The sequence below is a fragment of the Portunus trituberculatus genome, chromosome 31 (genome assembly GCF_017591435.1).
Source record: "Portunus trituberculatus isolate SZX2019 chromosome 31, ASM1759143v1, whole genome shotgun sequence".
NCBI lineage: Eukaryota > Metazoa > Arthropoda > Malacostraca > Decapoda > Portunidae > Portunus > Portunus trituberculatus.
The window spans coordinates 13528778-13551277 of NC_059285.1; the positions used below are offsets into that span (position 1 = coordinate 13528778).

General features: G+C 38.3%; 4 protein-coding genes across 7 annotated transcripts in view; 1 reads left to right on the forward strand and 3 right to left on the reverse strand.

Annotated features, from left to right (window-relative positions):
• The window catches only part of LOC123511171, a 1415-nt gene extending 1278 nt beyond the window's left edge, over positions 1 to 137 (reverse strand). Inside the window, exons 1-2 of the mRNA XM_045266826.1 lie at positions 125 to 137; positions 1 to 5 (exon numbers count right to left, since the gene is read on the reverse strand). The exon at positions 1 to 5 is cut by the window's left edge and continues 1278 nt beyond it. The gene's annotated coding sequence lies outside the window, so the exon portion shown is untranslated. The remainder of the gene's footprint in view (positions 6 to 124) is intronic.
• The window catches only part of LOC123511172, a 33911-nt gene extending 20675 nt beyond the window's left edge, over positions 1 to 13236 (forward strand). Inside the window, exons 1-2 of one of the 2 annotated variants that reach the window (XM_045266827.1) lie at positions 12160 to 12302; positions 12750 to 13236. In XM_045266827.1, the coding sequence (XP_045122762.1) occupies positions 12291 to 12302; positions 12750 to 13145 (408 nt within the window). In that variant the 5' untranslated portion in view covers positions 12160 to 12290 and the 3' untranslated portion in view covers positions 13146 to 13236. Of the gene's footprint in view, positions 1 to 12159; positions 12303 to 12749 lie in introns of those variants that run through there. The other variant, XM_045266828.1, reaches the window with a different exon arrangement.
• A 610-nt stretch (positions 13237 to 13846) lies between these two features.
• Positions 13847 to 20325, reverse strand: LOC123511170 (trans-1,2-dihydrobenzene-1,2-diol dehydrogenase-like). The gene is made up of 8 exons (XM_045266825.1): positions 20192 to 20325; positions 18358 to 18570; positions 16602 to 16765; positions 16183 to 16310; positions 15729 to 15852; positions 15095 to 15220; positions 14469 to 14619; positions 13847 to 14073 (listed from the first exon to the last, which is right to left on the reverse strand). The coding sequence occupies exons 2-8, from the start codon at positions 18557 to 18559 to the stop codon at positions 13964 to 13966; spliced, it is 1005 nt and encodes a 334-aa protein (XP_045122760.1). The 5' UTR covers positions 18560 to 18570; positions 20192 to 20325; the 3' UTR covers positions 13847 to 13963.
• Positions 20326 to 22371: 2046 nt separating this feature from the next.
• LOC123511175 (inner centromere protein A-like) overlaps positions 22372 to 22500 on the reverse strand; it is a 20481-nt gene continuing 20352 nt past the window's right edge. For all 3 annotated transcript variants that reach the window (XM_045266831.1, XM_045266830.1, XM_045266829.1), the window contains exon 15: positions 22372 to 22500. This exon is cut by the window's right edge and continues 788 nt beyond it. The gene's annotated coding sequence lies outside the window, so the exon portion shown is untranslated.

Here is a 22500-nt window from a genome sequence, read left to right on the forward strand (position 1 = left end):
AGCGCCTGTGGGAAATTTACATGAAATGAATAAAAAATATGTAACGTCGGTTCACATGCACTTAACGTGTATGAATATGACACTAGTAAGGTAAGGAAGGTAGGATAGGTATCACGATACTCACCCGGACAAGCATGATGATTTGGCAAGTGAATCAGACCAGTCCCTGTCTACAAGACACTTGTTTTATTCAGAATTTGACCTACGCCGCGTCCTTCAGACAAAGGTAGGTATTCTGCTGCAAGTTATGAATCAGACCAGTCCCTGACCCTTGTTTTATTCAGAATTTGAGCAGCTGTCAGGCTGTCGTAATAGCAGTTTTATTGCAATTATTGTTGTTACTACCGTTGTTATTATTATTATTATTATTATTATTATTATTATTATTATTATTATTAGCATTATTAGCATCATTATTATTATTATTATTATTATTATTATTATTATTATTATTATCATTGTTATTATTATTATCATTTGATTTTGTATGCATTTGCCATCTTCTTATACACGTGCGTGTGTGTGTGTAATTCACTGTGTGTGTGTGTGTGTGTGTGTGTGTGTGTGTGTGTGTGTGTGTGTGTGTGTGTGTGTGTGTGTGTGTGTGTGTTTCACTGTTTGATCTGCTGCAGTCTCTGACGAGACAGCCAGACGTTACTCTACGGAACGAGCTCAGAGCTCATTATTTTCGATCTTCGGATAGGCCTGAGACCAGGCACACACCACACACCGGGACAACAAGGTCACAACTCCTCGATTTACATCCCGTACCTACTCACTGCTAGGTGAACAGGGGCTACACGTGAAGAGAGACACACCGAAATATTTCCACCCGGCCGGGGAATCGAATCCCGGTCCTCTAGCTTGTGAAGCCAGCGCTCGAACCACTGAGCTACCGGGCGTGTGTGTGTGTGTGTGTGTGTGTGTGTGTGTGTGTGTGCGTGCGTGCGTGCGTGCGTGCATGCGTTTTTTTTTTTTTTTTTTCTTTCCTAAAGGCTAATGACAAGATGAGGCAGGTTTTCGTGTGGTGGCGGGTAAACCTAGTAAGGAATGATACATATTAGAATGATCTCACTTCAACACATTAGACCGTTTTGCTAATACTTATTTGTTAAAGTAAATGAAGAATGTGACTTCTTTCTTTCTGTAAAGTGAACACACTTCCTGTGTCAACAAACTGTCTTGTGAAACTGGATTTCAGCAACATACAAATATCGCAACTTGTTTGTGTAACGGACTTGCGTGGTCGGAAGCAAGTATCTACGAGAAATATTCTCTCTCTCTCTCTCTCTCTCTCTCTCTCTCTCTCTCTCTCTCTCTCTCTCTCTCTCTCTCTCTCTCTCTCTCTCTCTCTCTCTCTCTCTCTCTCTCTCTCTCTCTCTCTCTCTCTCTCTCTCTCTCTCTCTCTCTCTCTCTCTCTCTCTCTCTCTCTCTCTCTCTCTCTCTCTCTCTCTCTCTCTCTCTCTCTCTCTCTCTCTCTCTCTCTCTCTCTCTCTCTCTCTCTCTCTCTCTCTCTCTCTCAACTGCTGCGAGCACAACACAACAGTCATTTGTACCAATGAATAAAGAGGGTTAAGGCAATTACTCACCAAATTGTTCATGGTTACAAGCAAGATGACGCATTAACTTGTGAAAGATTTGTTTTCTCTTTTATATGCAACACATTGGTGTTGCTGTCTGTTGCCACACAGCTCCAGCTCACAGGAGTCTTGGGTGTCCTGTTACCAACTCTTTTAATGACAAAATGTGCATTCACAATTTTTTTTTTTTTTTTTCGTGTCTTTATATAACGAAGCTACGTGATGACCTTGATAGCAGCCCTCCTTTTTTGTATACAGTTTTAATTTGAGCAAAACAAAGACATTCTATTCCATTTAGCGGCGAATGATGAAATTATTAGAATGCATCTTTTCATCAAGAATTATTCTGACATCTTTATTTCAGCTTCTTTATATACTTCAGTAAAACCTTTTGAATATCCACAAAATTTACATATTAAGAAAATTAAATTAATGTAGGTAGGAAGAGAAGCGTTCGGCGTTGCACTGGGTACAAGAACAGGTTATTATGGATTGATTTTGACATTGCTATGAAAAGGAAACCGGGACAAACAGAGCTGAAAATGAAAGCTGTATTCTGTGTAGAGAAGGAACCTAGTAAAAGTAGTGAGAGAGAAACTGATAAAAGCTGTGTAATGACAAGCAGACACTTATTATATACCTTATTTTCAGATTATATACTTTATTGTCGGGAATATACAGAACTTTTTCAAGCAGTGTTGCTTCCTTTCTTGCGGAAATAGGCAACCCTACAAGTGCTAGTGAATTCGCCCTAACACAGTTTAATTATAAATGATAGGGCAATGATGGTTACATTTATTGAAAATGAAAAGATAGTATTTTAGTATATGACAGGGACTAGTTAATCTCAAGCATGAACCAAAGACGTTAAAAGAACCCTTAGAAGACTTGCTGCAGATGTCGAACATTGGTTGGAAGACATTATTTAACGCAGTGGGGAAAGTTGTTGATAACGTCTGTACATTCCCTCTGGCTGATAGCTCTGAATCTTCTCGGTGAATCCTACAAGAAATCCAGGGGCAGTATTAACAAAGAATCTTAAGTATGAAAATTCGTCTTAGACGAACTTTTTGCCTTGATTGTTATCTTAACCTCTCGAATCGGTCTTAGAATTAGTCTTAGATCGGAAACACTTCCGGAGATAGATTATCTTTATCCATATCGCCAAGGAACCCAAGCCTGCCTGCTCAAGATTTATCAGCCCCGTAAGGATGTTCTGGATGACTTGAGTGACTGAACTTTTATGATATAATATGCTACACCTGCAGGAATGTTATATGTGACAGACTTGGCGGGAGAGCCGGGGAGAGCTTGGAGAGCCGCATGGGAAGAAGTGGTGCGCTGAAGATAGTAATTAAAACACTAAATAGTGTTATTTAGCCAGTAGGGAATGCAGCTTTCGCCAATTATTACCTTTGGTCTTCTTGTTTCCCATTTTTGGTGTGCCTCATTTACCTTCTTTGTAATAGAACCCCATGTAGTTTTTTTTTTTTTTTTTTTTTTTTTTTTTTGTGCCGCTGAATGGTAAAGCCAATCAAACCACATGTTTCCTTAAAATACTGATTATATGAGGAAGGAAAGTTGCCATGAGTCCAGCTGGGTTTCCTGTATTAACCCTTTCAGCTTTAGTGGTCATATCCTTTATATAAAAAAAAAAAAAAAAATTGTGGGGGAGGGGCAGGAAATGAGGTCCTTCTTAGTAGGGGGAGCTGGGCTCAAGGCCGTAAACACAGACCAATTACACGTGCCTTGCTCTTGATGGAATTTATATATATATATATATATATATATATATATATATATATATATATATATATATATATATATATATATATATATATATACACACACACACACACACAAATTTATGCATTCATACCCTTACAAAATGTATGACAAAATAAAGTTTGTTATTTCACTAAAAAGTATAAAAAGATTGCACTATTAACTCGAAATTAAGAAATTCAAGATTTTAATGTTTTGCTCTTACACCATTTCATACTGTGGCTGTATATCTCCTCTCAGCATATCTAGACCAAGAACGAGACTCAGAATTAAGACTTTTAAGAAATAACATCAGTTTCAAGACAAAATCTAAGAATTTTTGTTAATACGGTCCCGGGCGTTCAAATCAGCTGAGTGAGGCGCCCACTCCACTCAATCTTGGAGTTAATGAGGCGCTTACCAAATAAGGAGTGCGAAAACATTGATGAGAAGTAACATTGGTTCCAGTAGGATAGTGCTCCTCCTCACACTGCTAATGTTACAATTACCTGGTTCCGTGAAAAGTTTGGGGTGCGTTCAACAATGTTTTCGAGTGAATGACGCCTATCTGGAGATTATTCTGTTCGGCTCTTGATATTTTAGTTAGGTTTAAGACTAAATGGTTAGAGATTCTACTCTTGACTTTTTAATAAATATAATCACTATTGCTCTATCATCTGTGGTCATTGATCAGCGTCCTGTCATTTTGTTTTAACAGCTATGAAACACCATCTACTTGTTTTATGAGTCTCTCTCTCTCTCTCTCTCTCTCTCTCTCTCTCTCTCTCTCTCTCTCTCTCTCTCTCTCTCTCTCTCTCTCTCTCTCTCTCTCTCTCTCTCTCTCTCTCTCTCTCTCTCTCTCTCTCTCTCTCTCTCTCTCTCTCTCTCTCTCTCTCTCTCTCTCTCTCTCTCTCTCTCTCTCTCTCTCTCTCTCTCTCTCTCTCTCTCTCTCTCTCTTTTACACTCAAATAATAATGTATATTTATTTCTTCATTCGGATTTCCTCAGCCTGATGATTGGCAACTTTTTTCCCTCACAAAACCGGCTAGCGCCTCAACTCCCCTGCGATCAGTGTAAGTACGATTGGAGTGGCAAAAAAATATTGTGCACATCAGATCTCAGAGGAAACGTTCAGTATTCACTTCAGAAAAGTAGAGGTTTTGTTATGAGAATGAACGTAATAAAGTAGAATCAATTTATCTCTTTGTGAAGAAGACTGTAATATGCGCCATTGCATTTTATGACCACTAAATTTTACGCCGATTGACTCTGAGACGTAGCAAAGTTAACTGAAATTTAAGCATCATGATACGTAAGTGATCAAACTGTTCTTTGTGGGTGTCTCCTTGCTGTGTTGCTTTCTTACTGAGGGATGATTGTATTTTCCTGTGCTATCTTACTGTACAAATATTTTACGGTCTGGCGAGAATTGAAGATTCTGAAACTTTACGAGACGCTTTCTATACCTAAGCCTAAAAATTTCTGTTTAGATACGCTAGTAGAGCCAAACCTGTTCAACTAATAGAACATAACGCTTGATTTCGATAATAAAGCTTCTTTCTCAACATTACTGATATTTTTTTTTCTTATGTAAGATGTGCCCTGGTAAAGAACAGCATAAATAGGTAAAAAAAGAGGCCCGCTAAAGGTGATAGCCTCGAAAGAGCAGTTAAAGAGAATTGTCGAAAATTATAAGGAAAAAGTGTCTTCAAACCTAGAGAAACACTTAGATTAACAGAAGTAGTCCAACAACATCAATTTGAGGAGCTTGATCAGCTTGACGGGAAGCTAGGTTGCTTGAGCACGGAGAAGTGAATGTCACCATGCTTAGGTGTTTTGTAACAGATGTAGATTACTGGCAGGTATGTCAGTACGTGTCTGTTTTTCTTATTAATCTATACGAACCTCTGAGGTCCTTTCGATTATTCAAGTTTTTTTTTGTAGAAATTAATTGATTACTGTGAAAAACAAACATATGTCAACTACTATGTCTCTGCAGCTGCCAAAAAGTAAATGTTTCGAAGATAAGGAAATAAAAAAGAATATGACAACGCGACGTGCCACCTACTTACATCAAAATATAACATGGACACCATTATTACGCACTTTTTCATTAAAGATTCTTTTTCCCCACCTTTGCTTATCAGATCCGCTGTTACTTTAACCTTTCACGTTTGTAAGTAAACCAGTGTGAATTTGTTATCATTAATGTTAATTGATACCCAAGGAGAGTGTTATCAGAGAGAGAGAGAGAAAGATTACTAATCAAAGTTTATTGTAATCTGTTAAGTTAGAATGATAAATTCCTTTTTTCAGTAGGTCAAGATGAATAAAGTATGCAACCTATTCTTACGTTAATGTGAAGTATGTTTTTTTCATCTTCAGTTGGCATTTTATTGCCGAGCTGTATTATTCAGAGAGAGAGAGAGAGAGAGAGAGAGAGAGAGAGAGATGGGGATGCAAACTGATAACATAAAACATATTGCGGCTCAATAATATGCGTTAATCAAGGGGCTGGTCGTTGATTCCTGGAAGAGGCTGCAAGAATAGCAGCAAGCAGGCGACTGGACAACCTTCGTAGCCACACCTGATTTACTGGCTTAGTTCTTGGAATTCTAGGAACAATCCCCTTTAACCTACTTGCTGTATTGTATAACTCGACACTCGCCTCCCACCTTGCGCAGTGGAAGGGGGGAGGCGCCACATTTCCTTCGTCACATTTCCTACAGAACAAATCTACAAATATAGCAGTTTTTAGAGTAATGGCATATATCCTACAGGGATCCTGCAGGGATACAACATATCTCCTACATACTGTAGGTGTAGGAAATATCATGGGTACTAAGTTGCTGTGTAGAAAGTGTACTGGATACTTAATTTTGTGTCGGAAACATAACCACCTATGTGTAGGACATGTGGCATTCCTCCAATTATTGTAGATTTGTAGGAGAAGTGACTCCCACAGTTATACTGTTATTTCTCCCACAAACATTTCATATGATCATAGGCAAGGAGAATATTGATGTATATAAGATAAAAATGTCGAAACTGGAAAGCACATTAATTAAAGCTTAACTTTTTATTTTCATTGAAATGGCTAAAACATCTTACAAAGGCACCTTTAAAAGAACACCGCATGTCTGTCATCAGTGTCAGTGCGACAAGTGGCGCATGTTGCAGTGTTGTTATTACCTGCTGCTGACACAGTTTACACAGATGGAAAGCCATGCTTGGTCCAGGGGCAGTGCTACAACAAATGCCGTCTGTCTGAACGGACATACAACAAGCTAAGTACTTCTTGACTGGTCAAGGTCATTAGGAGTGTAGTGAGCCAGAAACGCCGAATACAGAGGTTCATTGCTAGACAGTTGCGCCTACAACGTGTAGACAGTAGAGATTATTGTGTGTAGATGTACTGTATCCTTGTAGGATATGTGACAGAACAGATTTTTTAATGTAGGAAATGTGTCAGTACTCTAAAACTGCTAAACTTATAGGAAATGTGCCCTGTGGAGTACTTGTTTGTGTGTAGGAAATGTACAGGATACTCATTTTTGTGTAGGAAATTTGACCTCCTATGTGAAGGACAGTACTCTAATTATTGTAGATTTGTAGAAGTGACTACGCCCCGCACAGTCGAACAAGCCTCTTGTTTTGGTAAAGGCCCTATCACACTGGCCTATGATACGCGGAACCAGGAACATCCGCTCTAGATAGCTGGAACTTGCCCGGGATTAGCGGAACCAAGTTGGGATGGCTTCATATCCATCCCGGTTCTCCGTATGCTATCCCAATGGAAAAGTAAACATGATATATGTAATAAAAACTTCATTTGAACTAAAAAGAATGTGACAAAATTTTTCATATTGGAATATTAAATAATATTTCATCAATTTAGAAAGGTAATATATATATATATATATATATATATATATATATATATATATATATATATATATATATATATATATATATATATATATATATGTCGATAGTTTGGGCTCATGGTAACCACCTCTGACTGTAAAGTTGCCATCGCGCACGTCTCAGCTTTTCTCTAGTTTTTTTTTTTTACTTACTTTTCTTCAACAAGAGGAAGTGCAAATGCAGTTCCAGGAGAAAGCACAGGCTGAGGTATAAGCGGCATGGTTTTGTTCTGGTTTATTTTGATTAGGCTTTGTCTTAGGTTAGTGGGCCGTTTGCCTAGCATAACAAGAACACGGGCAGCTTGTGTGTGATAGTGTTCCTGGTTTCGTACCAAGAACCATGACCCGCGTTCCTCGTATCATAGGCCAGTGTGATAGCTTTAAGGGGTCGTGGTGATGGGGCAGCTGCTGTAGACTTCAATGCTTATGCTACTCGTGTTTTTGCACAATTCGGCGAAAACAAGAACTATTATTCGGAAGATGTAATTCACTTGAAAATGTAGGACACAAGGAAAAAAAAAAGAGGTTTTGATATCAGGAAAAAAAGAAAATAATGTAAGCTCGAACGCTTGCAATATTATTAATTATACCTCGGTCATGGCTTAACTAATAATTCTGTTGAGAGAGAGAGAGAGAGAGAGAGAGAGAGAGAGAGAGAGAGAGAGAGAGAGATTGATATTGATATTGATATCTTTATTGGCCATTTGTATTACAAATAATGTAACATACACAAGTTGATAAAGCCTATGTCCATTGAGCCGTGGCTCTTTTATGGACATTGTTTCAATATAAGAAATAAGATATAAAGCAGACGTAGCCTTTAACTATATATGTTACTAGATATTGATTTCTTAATAAAAAAAAAAAAAAAATCCTATAACAAGTATATTCTATATAGTAATACTTAACACGTAATTTATAAATTGAGAGAAGACAATAACAATAACAATGATAGCAATGATGATGATAATAAAATACAATAACAAAATATCAATAAGGTAATAATAATAAAATACAATAAAATATCAATAAGGTAATAATAATAATAATAATAATAATAATAATAATAATAATAATAATAATAATAATAATAATAATAATAATAAAAGGTAAATATTAACAAAAACATAGTAAATATTAATAAGATAGTAACAAATTATCAATAACAAAAAATTATAATAATAAGTAAATAATAGTAATAATAATAATAATAGATAATAGTAATAGTAATAATAGAAATGGAAATAGTAGTAGTAATAATAATAATGATAATATTAATATATTACTGTAATAATAATAATCATAATAACAGTAATAAGTAAAAACAACAATTATAAATAAATTTGCATTAGGAGTATTAATCACAGTATTTATATATTAATGATAACAATTATAAAACTAGGTAACCAAAAACAAGCATGTTGAAAAGACAGAAAAAGAAAAACATGAGTAAACAATGTTAATATAATTACAATGAAAATTATTTATTTGTAATACGCAATTCAGAACTGTTAAGAAATAATGCTAAAAATAATGGATGACAATAAGAACATGAAAAACAATACATTTACGATTTTGTTGCTAATAGTGAAAAATTTGATTATTTCTTAATTTTTCTTTTAATTGCAATTTAAATGAGTTTACAGGTCTAGTTTTGAGGGTGTCAGGGAGTTGGTTCCAGATCTTGGTGCCTCGGGTAAGAACACTATGCTGGGCATGAGAGGTTCTACATAATGGTAACATGAGGTGATTAGCTTGTCTGGTTAGGATGTTGTGGGGCATGTACTGAAAACCACAGTCTGTTGAATATGAATTAAGAGCCTTGTATACGAATAGTGCTGTCTGGTACTGAATTATGTCATGCAGTTTCAAAAGCTTGAGTTCTTTAAATATTGGGTCTGTGTGGTTGTATTTACTGCTGTGGGATATTACACGAATTGTCTTATTTTTGTGAAACAAATAATTGATCAGTACAAGTTTTATAAGCACTTCCCCAAATGGCTGAACAATACATTAGATACGGATAAGCTAATGACAAGTATATTTGTTTCAAACAATCTGTATCACATAAATTTCTTATCCTATATAGAATTCCTGTTATTTTAGATAATTTTTTTTTTAACATCCTCTATGTGTTTGTCCCACCTTAACCTATTGTCAATTATGATGCCTAGAAATTTAACCTCCTGTACAGATTTGATTGTTAGATTGTTGATTCTAATATTGATGTGTTGTGGATGTGTCATGTGTGGATGTGATAGCATGTAATAGGTTTTATTTATATTTAGTGTTAATTTGTTGCTGTTCAGCCAGTTCACAACGTGGATTAGTTCATTATTTAAAGTGTTACACAAAGTGATTAGATTATTACCCTGGATAAAGATGTTGGTATCATCTGCGAAAAGCAAAAATTTAAGCTTTTTAGTGGACAAGGTTATATCATTAATGAAAATTAAGAATAATAAGGGCCCAAGAACTGATCCTTGTGGAACACCATAAGTAATGTTTTGGTAGGATGATGAAGTGTTGTTGAATACAGTGTACTGCTTCCTATGACTCAGATAACTTTCAAACCATTGATATGCTGGTCCCCGAATACCATATCTTGACAATTTCTTCAATAATATTGAGTGATTGATGGTGTCAAATGCTTTGGATAGATCACAGAAAATGGTTAGTTGATGCATCTTATTGTCTAATGTATTATATATGTTTTGGCAGAGGTGGTGTATTGCTAATTCTGTTGAAAAATTTGGCCGGAAACCATATTGTTCATTAATCAAAAGCGAGTGTTGTATTAAATAGTCCATTAATCTTTTTGCTACTAGTTTTTCAAAAATTTTACTTAAAGTTGGGAGAATAGATATAGGTCTGTAGTTAGACATCTGTGAAGCATCGCCCTTTTTTAATATTGGAATTACTTTTGCAATCTGTAAATGGTTTGGAAAACATCCTTCTGTAAATGATTTGTTAATTATATATTCAAGAAAAGGAGTAATGACTTCATCGCATGCTTCTAGTACTTTTAAACTGATATCATCATACCCTGGGGCTGTTACTTTAAGGTTAGAAATCACATTAGAAATTTCTTGAGAGGTTGATGGTCGGAGATAGAATGAAAATAACACAGGTTGAGGTAAAAAGCTTTCAAATGATATTGCTGATTCATCTATGTTTTGTGCTAAATTACTGGCAATACTACAAAAATAGTTATTAAATTTATTAGCAATTATATGATTATCAGAAATAATGTTTCCCTCTGATATAAAAGATGCCCGATTATTTTTATGATTCCTTCCCATTAGATTGTTAATAATTTCCCATATTCGCTTAGTGTTTCCAGCATTTTCTTTTATTGTTGATTTATGATAGTTCTCCTTTGCTGTTCTTTTTACAGTTGTTACAATATTTCTATATCTCTTAAATTCTGTTCCGTAAGTTAAAGGCCACTTTGCGTAAAGTTTTTGACTTCATGTTGTGGATTCTGAGAAACATGAAAGTGCATCCAGGTCGAGAAAAAAACCTAACACCTCGCGCTTATCAGTTGGATTGGACAGGTCCTCGTTGCCCGGTGTGGATGGATGGGGGGAGCCGTGCATGGGTGGGTGCTAGAGAGAGAGAGAGAGAGAGAGAGAGAGAGAGAGAGAGAGAGAGCGCACTTTTGAATGCTCTGACAGCTGTTCTAGACTCCCTGTAGCGATTAGGAGGCGTAGGGAGACAATATATAATCATTTCTCTCTCTCTCTCTCTCTCTCTCTCTCTCTCTCTCTCTCTCTCTCTCTCTCTCGTTCTTCATAGGCAAGGTAGCAGCGCGTGACGGCTGCCTCAATACTTGTTTGACTTCATGTTGTGGATTCTGAGAAACATGAAAGTGCATCCAGGTCGAGAAAAAAACCTAACACCTCGCGCTTATCAGTTGGATTGGACAGGTCCGCGTTGCCTGGTGGGGATGGATGGGGTGAGCCGTGCATGGATGGGTGCTAGAGAGAGAGAGAGAGCAATTATATTTGTTTGTCTATAATCTGTTGCATTACGTGCATGATAATTTGAAGGTTAAGGCACAAAAAGATATTGTATTGAGAATTACTACAGGCGGACAGAGTGGAATAACAAATTAGAACACCAACGTGGGTATATATCAAAAGGCCTTCTGAAAAACACCAATTAGTGAGGGAAGAAGTGCAGCTTGCCATGAAGAGGTGATGGAACTCTCGACTTGTTGCATGGGTGAGTCAGAAAGGAATTGAAGGTCGTAACAGTGTTTATGAGGTGACAGTCGGAGGGATGACTCAGGTACTTCGGTCTCTCGTCTCAGTGAGTTGTGCTGCTGTGTGAATGAAGAGCATGGTAGCGGTGACTTGACGCTGCATCTTCCCTAGTCGAACTCAAGTTTACTATTTCTAGGTTTAGAAGATGAAATGCCGTTGAGAAAGAACCGCTTTCACTTTTTATATAATTTATTTGCTTTTTGTTGTAACGTCACTAGATGTGAAAAAAATTCAAACTTGATTGCGATAATATAGTTAGCACAAATTGGCATGACCTTGCTGGGCCAAGTAGTTTTGAAAATATACTCCTCAGATAGCTGCCCTTTGTTCTCGCCCTTTTAATGTTCTTAGCGGCTCCAGAATAACAACAAACTTCCTCTTCCTTCTTATCCTCCTCCTCCTCCTCCTCCTCCTCCTATCAGAATAATTCTTGATGAAAAGATGCATTCTAATAATTTCATCATTCGCCGCTAAATGGAATATAATGTTGTCTTTGTTTTGCTCAAATTAAAACTGTATACAAAAAAGGAGGGCTGCTATCAAGGTCAAGTAGCTTCGTTATATAAAGACAAGACGAAAAAAAAAGAAATGTTTGTGAATGCACATTTTGTCATTAAACAACGAGTTGGTAACAGGACACCAAAGACTCCTGTGAGCTGGAGCTGTGTGGCAACAGACAGCAACACCAATGTGTTGCATATAAAAGAGAGAACAAATCTTTCACATGTTAGTGTGTCATCTTGATTGTAACCATGAACAATTTGGTGAGTAATTGCCTTAACCCTCTTTATTCATTGGTACAAATGACTTGCGTTGTGCTCGCAGCAGTTCACAGAGAGAGAGAGAGAGAGAGAGAGAGAGAGAGAGAGAGAGAGAGAGAGAGAGTATTTCCACCTATCAATCTTCACAATTTTTCATAATCCTCCTTATGACTCAGCAAAAATACAAAATTAGAAGTGAATCCTGTGGGTGCACTTCTAATTTTGACATCATGAAACACACACACACACACACACACACACACACACACACACACACACACACACACACACACACACACACACACACACACACACACACACACACACACACACACACACACACACACACACACACACACACACACACACACACACACACACACACAGAGGTTACCATAAACTTGCAGAAATTAACACCAAGCACCGTATGATTTTTATTATCTTTGCCAGGTTGTCTTCACATTCTGCTTGTTGGTGGGATTGGCCATGAGTGCTCCCACTAACACTATGCCGGGAGACACTGCCAAAGCCGCCGAAGACTTAACGACAGACGCGGACAGCGATGACATTTTTAATGTGGTCGGAAGGGTAATTCCTCTCATCCGTGACACCATCAAACTGTTCGGAGATGGAGCTGGCACACAATTCCGTGGTGTGAATACTGCTACCGATTTGAGCTTCCGTGACAGTCCCAGCAGCTCCCGCGACGACACTCCTCCAGGCGCTGTGGGCAACGTCAATGGCTTCGACAGTCCTTTCGTGCCCAACTACGTCATCCCTGGCTACACCATTCCCGGCAACAGCTTCACCCCGGACATCCACATCCCCGAGATTCACATCAGTTAATTTCTCACATCCACGTTGGTCAACAGGAATAAATGTCTTACACTTATTTGTTCTCTTTCTGTAAATATTCAAGTAAACGAATTCAGTCTTAGTGTGTTTCTTACTCCTCGATACTTTAAATGAATAAGCTAAAGTTCTTTTTTTCCAATTGTCATTGTCATGGTCACCAATTGTTTCCTGAAATAAGTTTCATTAAGTAATTTCTTATAACAATTTTCCACAAGTTCCATAAATGTATGTATGATTTTCGACACATGAAAGTTAATCTTACTTTTGTTTCGGTCGTGCCACTGATGTACCATCTATTTCATGAATATGAAGTGTGGAACTGACAACCTTTTTATTTTTTTTCCTGAATTAAACTATCTACATGTTGATCAGCTAAACAGTAAACGGTCTTGCATTTGCATTTACATAAGGTTTCCACACTATTTACAACGCATCTGAAAACTATCTCTCTCTCTCTCTCTCTCTCTCTCTCTCTCTCTCTCTCTCTCAGCTGACGAGTTTGTTAAAGCATTTCTCTTTGTCTCGCTATCTCTTACAAAATATCATTACTGACCGCATACAGGAGTACTTATTAGAATGTATTTGTTTTCGTAACAGCGCCATATGACTTCTCCACGCCTTATGTACCCCATTCAGCACATCTCTTTTTATGTACATTCTCTTCTCTTAAAAGTAAACCATCTGACAAATGCGTGGAATATTCTCTTTATTTTCATTGGCAGGTCACAAAACATAGAAGGATAGTTTCCGTAACTCAGCCTGGAGTGTCGCCTGCCCTCAGTGGCGCTGGCGGGCAGTCACTACATTGTTTACATAGAGTCCTGAGGATAGACAGTCCCCACCTGGGTCCGGATTTGCTCCATGACCTCCGCCAGTGTGATGGACTCTGCGTGAGACATTCCGGGACTCTCCAATAGACCTGTAAGGAAGGGAAAGTGATCTGTGACGTTCAAGAAAATAGATAAAACAAAAGATCTAATACCTGAATTAAGTATGTTTACCTATTTCCAACTTTAATCCTCATCAGCAAATTTATCAAGTTCCCTAGTGTCTCTTTGCTGTAACAAGCTGATTATTAAGTATTTTGGTGCAGAGAACGTAGTCAGTTTCCAGTTGTTAAACGTCTTGGCATCTCTGAACTTCTTGTCTAGTGCAGATTGTTTTTAGTTGTTTCCAAAATTGTTTTAATTATTGTGGTGATAATGTACCAAGAATTCTTCATCACAGGAGAAAAAACGTTATGAGAACCAAACCAACCATATGTATCGCCGCTGAACAACTGTCCTTATGAAGACCCAATGATTATAAACCCACCTTCTTTGAGGCACCTGCGCACCTCCACCGCCTGGTACATCAATCCCCCGCTGTTTATTAAGTTGAATTTGAAGGAATTTTTTGGTAGCGGATGTGTTGATTTGCCCCACGGACCCTCGATGACCTCCGGGGACCACATAGGGTAGTGAACCTGCCGGGAGACACAACAGTCGTGATATGCTCCACGTGGCCTCGTTGTGGGGCCTTCAAAATTTTGGTGATTCATTAACTATTTCTTTTAACGCTGCAATGAGAAGTGCAACAGGAGCTTAAACCTTTATTCACTATCGGGTAGTAATCACATTAACTAAGCTCAATAAGCCCCAATCTACGAGAGACATTTATAAGAGATGAATATGTCAGTAATTCAATAAAGACACTATTTACAATTTGGAAGGGAATAACTTAGAGGTAATATGAAATATGAACAAGAACTTGTGCTTAAATGGAAGAGAAAATAACTCTAACTTTAACATGCATTTAGTGTTGGAATTTATTGTCCAACATATTGGAAACTATATAGTCTTTAAGTAACACACACACACACACACACACACACACACACACACACACACACACACACACACACACACACACACACACACACACACACACACACACACTACCTTTATGGTGCCCTTAGTGCCGACGATGAACGCCTCGGATGGCAGGTTGGCTCTCATGGACGCAGAGACGGAAGCCACTCGGCCGTCGGAGTACACGAGGGAGGCGCTGATGGTCTCATCCACGCCCTGACGCAGAAGACGCGACTTAATCATTTTACGCAATATGTTTCACTAACAATTGACTTCGACTTCTGTGGTTACCCGTCACATTCAGTGAAATGAATCAGTGTTTGTTTAGTAAATTTCTGAACACCACTAGCTGTAGAAAGTTACCGTAGTTTAAACCTTTCAGTCTGTAGCTTTATTTTGACTGAAGAAAGTAACAAACGTCATTGTGTCGGCAGGAATCAAAGGGTTAGATCATCCAGAATTTGTTCTTTCTTTATCTATATATCTGCATACCAAGTTTGTGCCTAAGACTTGGCACTTGCCAACCTTCCTTTTGCAGTCTCCTTAATTTCCTTTGTGTCTTAAAACACTTGAATTTATCTCAAGCATTTTTTTCTTGTTTATTTTTATTTATTTATTTATTATTTTTTTATCTACCGACACACTGACTCAAATAGTGTGCAGTTATCTAGAAATTATTCATTTCTCTCACTTTCTTTTATTGTTGTACTAATGTTCAACTCACATTTTTGTTCAGATGCCCCCCTGCGAACACCTTGAGGGGCTTGTCTCCGCCCATCGCCAGAGTGGTCAGCTGCACCGGGTAGATGCCAATGTCCAATGTCACACCGCCGCCAGTCTCCGGCCGCCTGGAAAGTATCGTAAGCACTGTTTACTTGTATTACACTGAACTCGTGTTTACAGATTGGTAAATGTATTCAGAACGTCCCCAGCACCCAGTTATTTCAACATTTTTATAGTATACGTTTATTTGAATTTTATTTTAACGGAAGCAGTTTTATTCACACACACACACACACACACACACACACACACACACACACACACACACACACACACACACACACACACACACACACACAGTGAGAGAGAGAGAGAGAGAGAGAGAGAGAGAGAGAGAGAGAGAGAGAGTTAGTTTGTTAGTTTTCTTTTAAATACAGAACAGTATAGTGTCTTACTTCAGTCTTTCCACATGAGGCAAATCCTGGCCAAAAGACGCAATGACTTGCACCACCTCTCCGATCTCTCCGTCCTTCAGCCGGCGAGACAATTCCTTGTAGGCCGGGAAGAACCTGGACCAGACAGCCTATGAAGAAAGTGAGGAAATTAGGCTCCTGTGATGCGCATGTAAACGTCTTTTCTTTTAATATGAAGGAAAGTTCAGTTTTTTACTCTATAATAGCTTCACATCTGCTTCCTAAAATAGTTGAGATAAAAATAGGAGTTCTACCAGATTTGACCAATAGAATATGACAGGTTGTGCGAGGGTGAAACCAATCAGACAGATCTCTAATTTCATTGTAAAGTATTACCATGAACCTCTCATTAGACACAGAATGAAATCTGCTCTCTTTTCAAATAATTTTGTCAGCTTCACCTCCATGAAGAAGACGCCACACTCCTGTGCCGTCTGTATCAGCTGCCTGGTCTCCCTCACGTTCATACACAACGGTTTCTCACACAGCACGGCCTTTCCAGCCTTCATCATCTCGGTGGCCACAGGCAGGTGGTAGGTCTGGATGGTGCCGATATACACCACGTCTGCAGAGGATAAAGACAATTATTCTGGAATGAATATCTACGTGGTACCGTGGAACTGCGTGAGCTTTGGTGGCTGAAGGATTCTCACACGCACAGGTTTCCAATCTTGGCCACTGTCCAAGAGATAGGAAGGGCATTCAATCGAGATGGCAGTAACTATGTTCAAATGTCAAACCCAACGTTTTTAGTTAAGAGGCACTGTCCTACCTTTGATAAACCAAGGAAACCGGACGTGAAGCCGAAAAAGGAAAAAAAGAAAATGCGAAGATTGAATAATACAAAAGGTGTATCAGGAATTTCAGTGAAGTACAATTTGTTTTGAGTCTGAAATGATCTACCCACATATGCATTTTGAGGTGTTGTTTAGCCATGGTGTGAAAATCAAGTCACAAGTGTGACACGACAGCAAAGCGGGGTGGGCGACTATGGCAGAGAAACACCACATCCACTCACTGACACTGTGACTCTGCATTACTTTAAGTTAAACAATACGATCTATAGGCATTCATTGTCATTTTTGGAGGCAAATTGCGTGTGATTGACAACCAATCAGCTGATTTGCTGCTATTCTCGCTCGCTGCCTGAGCAGACAATTTATGGTGTCACGCAACCTACTGTTTTATTTATTTATTGTATCCATACTATCATACTACCATTATGTAACAGATAGCGGTAAATCACCTGTCCGTTGTTATCTCTTGTCTCATCATGGAATACTGTAAAGTTCCAAAACTTGTAAAACTCATGACTTAATCATTCATAACAGACGTGATTCACGTCTTTTTTACTGTCAGAAGTTGTCTGTCATATATCGGTTACCGTCTGTCCCTACAACGTACACATGTGTCAGCTTAAATTTATAGAATGAAATAAGTTTTTGACATAAATTTCTTGGCTTTTGATTGTTTTGACTTCATATTATTACTATCGGGATGGTTAGACAGTGTATCCAAACAAAGTAACATGATAGCGGAAAAGTTTACGGCCAACAGCCCGACACGTTCAGAAGGCCCGAGGCAACATTCGTTTGTTTGGGAAAAACTAATCGTACCGCTCCTTGACGTTATTTCCTTATAGAATGACATTATTTACACATTGTTACCTATACTCAACGTGATATCTACTATAAAATAACCGCTGGAGATCGTGCTACGGTAAGTATGTGATTATCATGACATTAAAAAGGACTTTTGAAAAAAGTAGTCTATTATGGCATTTATGACGGACAACACTAGCTTATTGCAGGTCATATTAGTTTCTGATCAATTAATGAATGAAATGCGCCATCTTGTCTCGCTATGACCGATAGACAGACAAAACCGGCACTCAGAGGACACCACAGTGACCACACACACCGGCATGGTTATCCGCGAGGTCCCGCCATTGCAGCCCATCCGTCGCCTGGCCACACTTGAATTTCACACCATGGCCAAACAACGGCTCAAAATGCATATATAAATAGAACACTTTAGACTTAGATGAACCTGTGACTTTTATCTCTAACAACATCCGCAGAAGCTCGTATCACACCCTGTAGTAGTAACAATCTGCCATTTATAATTTACCTATAAAGAATAAAGCGCCACACTCACCCACTTTGGGATCCTTGGCCACCTCGCTGTACGATCCATAAGCACTCTCGATGCCAAACTTAGTAGCGAAGTTTCTGGCGTCCTGCAGGGAGCGCGCTGCCACGGCCACCACTTGATGCTCCTCCTTCGGCAGGACTTGCATCGCTGACACGAAGTCAGTAGATATTATCCCGGCGCTGATGATGCCCCATCGAGTGGCCATATTGCAGGCAGCTGTTGGAAATTATATAGTCATTCAATAATACATATAGTAGGCTATTAGATTATGTCCTGCATGAAATGTGAAAGAGAAGATATAGCCTATCAGAGCCAAGTCAGTTAATCCGGACATATACAATAATTGTTATAGCCTGCCATGTAAAGCATTGTGTCACGCTGCTTTCCATAATCCCTCTAGGTGTTATTCTGTCACACACACACACACACACACAGAGTGAGGAAGTGGTGTCAGCAAAGAGTGTACATAGTTTTAAAGAAAAATTGGATAAGTGTAGATATGGAGACGGGGCCACACGAGCATAAAGCCTAGGCCCTGTAAAACTACAACTAGGTAAATAAAATACACACACATCTTACTATAATGCTGGTGTATATTATGAAATGTTTCGTACATATTGAAACTATACGTGGAATAGACGTTTCTACATTCCGTAATATAAAGTCTAGGGATAAAACCAAGCTGATGTTGGACATCTGCAAGCTAAGTTATATAGTTTTGTGCTGTCTGTTATGTTCCTATTAACACCTTAAAGTTCACACTGAAATACATAATGCTGCATTAAGTACTTGGGTTAATGTTCTACCTGGTGAGGTTACTCAGTTATTCGATTTTTAAGCATAAGCGAAAGTAAAGAAAATTAATTTCGTGTATGTACGTAATCGTGAAGTTCACTGAGTACACAAGACCAAGTTCATTAATGTATGGCAACACCACGATGCTCTGTAGCCCTCCCTCCCCAAGCAAACGGTGACTGAACCTGACTTGTTATCAAGCAATTACTCAAATACTTCTCAGATAAAGATGGCGGTGAAGAGGTCTGTAGATAATTGTGCCGCCACCCCCCCTCCACTCTCTCTCTCTCTCTCTCTCTCTCTCTCTCTCTCTCTCTCTAAAATGGAAAAAAAAATGTAGTCTTAGCTGTAGATCAGTGTTAAGTTTGAATTAACAGAACACGAAACATAAAAGCACCGCAAGAGTTGTGAATTATTTCTCACTGTGGATGAAATACCTACCGAACGAGGCGAGCACATACTGGCAGATTTTTTACCGCGATATTCTTCCTAACTATTCTTTGGAAAATTAAGAACAAGCAGAATGAGTCGATGTCAAGCATCAATTTTAGCATCCATTCAGATTGTCTTCACAGTCTCATTGGAAGCACATAATGCTGGGATTTTAAATATCTGGATTAATAATCTATCTGAAGATGATACTCCATTATTAGCTTTTCAAATGTAAGTGAAAGTAAAGAAAAGCTGACTGAACAGTAGATACTTAGGCCTGAAATTAAACAGCTCTGCTAGACAAGCATATGGCAACATCACGATGCTGTCGGCCTCCTGCGGTGACCTTGAGCTGCTGGTCTGAATGCCTTGTTACCAAGCATGCAGTTACTGAAACATTATACTTAGAGTACGAGTCTTCATCAGAATAGGTACATTTGCTCAAAGGTGATGAAGAGATACGTTTGGTCTATTCCTTACTGAATGACACTTAAGTAAACCCATCCTTCACCCCTTCACCCTCTCTCTCTCTCTCTCTCTCTCTCTCTCTCTCTCTCTCTCATTTCTGAAGGTAAACAAACACAAACATCTCATTGAAGCCAGACCTTACCAAATCTTGCAAAGGTGAACCACAAGTGTCGAAGAGGCAGATGTGCAGTGCTTAACGATATCCACAGCAGTGCTTCCCTTCCACCAAGTGCCCAGCGTTGCCATGTGAAATTACCAGATGTTGCAACTCGCAAACTCGAAATTTTACCACTTATTCCCCAAAAAATGTATAACAGGAAGACGGCAGGGAAAGCTCAAGTATTTTTTTTTTTTTAGCTCATTCCATTCATACTTCAACACATGTATACTTCGTATTTGTGAGTGACTATAATCTGTTGTATTAACTTTCCTGTCAGATGTGTAGGAAAGACAGTCTCTCTCTCTCTCTCTCTCTCTCTCTCTCTCTCTCTCTCTCTCTCTCTCATATAATTATGTATATGTATATATATATATATATATATATATATATATATATATATATATATATATATATATATATATATATATATATATATATATATATATATATATATATATATATATATATATATATCTATCTATCTATCTATCTATCTATCTATCTATATATATATATATATATATATATATATATATATATATATATATAGAGAGAGAGAGAGAGAGAGAGAGAGAGAGAGAGAGAGAGAGAGAGAGAGACTTGCGACTGAAGGAAATATAATTTTCTTTCACAAGTAACTACCAACACTAGTTAAGCCAATTGATAAATAAATAACTTAAATAAAACTACTCGTTAGGTAGGTAATACTCAATAAAAACTAAACCTGGAATGAGGGTTATATAGGCAGGCACATTAATCATTCAGTTCCTCATAACTATCTTGCCGGTTGTTAAAGAACTATCGAAAATTATTTAATATCATTAATTATTTTTCAGTGTTTCGATTCACTTCGGTCGAACAGGACGGTTCCCAACATTCGTCTCGGTCGGCGGTCGGCGAGCAGTGAAGAAGCAGCTTCAGCTATAGGACGTGAGTGGGACGGAACGCCAGAATGTCAGGTGGCAATGGGAGGGTGAAAGATTCTCCACCACCACATAGCTGTCCGGCATCTATTGCCGCTGCCTTGGTAAGTAACAGCAATCTCAAGTCTCACTGTTACGTAGAAAAATTACTTGTAGCATCTCTGGGGATGAGTGGAGGCGGGATGTGAGATTTTAGTAACCATCAGTGCTTGTTGCATTTTGTCTGCTTGTTGCACTTAGTATCACATATTGCCCTACTTACTGGCTGTAACACGAGTTTCTTTGGATTATGCTGGGGGCAAAATTACATATTATTTTAAATTGTAAAATAAGTTATATACACATGCATTTTGAGGCCATAATTAGCCGTGGAATGAAATTTGTGGGTGTTGAGGCGACAACGGCCTTGTGAGTTATTCAGTCATCATTTCTATAAGGTATGGGGTATACAGAATCCCGTACTGAGACGAGTAGTATTGACGGATGGGCAGGAAAGGAGGAATGGCACATTAGATTGTAGTTTCACGCAAAGACGGTGACAGTGAATGCATTTAAATTTATTACACGATTTTGAAGAAAAAAAAAAAAATACAAATGAAAGCACGTTAGAAAATAAAAATTGAAAGCGCCATACACTTGCATTAAGGTGGAGTATGCCGAGTGTTTCTACAATTAACATAACTTCGCCCACTCCCCCCAATCAACCAGGGTCCAGCCATTGTATCTGTCGCTTCGCCACACTCTGGTATGGAGGTGTATATTCTTCCCTCTGGACTTAAATCTAACAAATCTTGGCATAACACAGCCTGTTCTTTTAGTATACATGCATGAGGTGGCCCATAAAGAACATTCCATCACCTGAATCTCGTGCGCTTTATATTTCTACCTGGAATTATGCTGAGTCTGTTAACGCCTGTACTGCACACAGTACAGCACACAGAAGCAGTAGTCATTCTAACAAATCAACATAATACCTCTTCAGGTTCTCTGAATTAGCAGAGGGAAAATAACTGAGGCATCTCCCTTTGGAGGATCTTGAGGAGGGATTGGAGATAAAACAAGTTACATAATTATGTTCGATTATGATGTGATCGGAGGAGTCCAACGAGAACATAGGATAACAGCATAAACAGAAGGATTAGAGGTGAGAAAAAGATCAAGAATGTTGGGCATATCTCCATGGTCAGCAATATGAGTAGTGAGTTGTACCAGTTGCTCTAGGTCATAGAGAAGTCTCAGTTTTCATACAATGTTGAAATTTTATTTTGTTGTCCCTAGGTGCAGTCACCACCAAGACAATATAAATATAAACTTTACATAAGTTAATTATCCTGACCATGCTGACGGCTCACTATGGTCTGTCTGGTC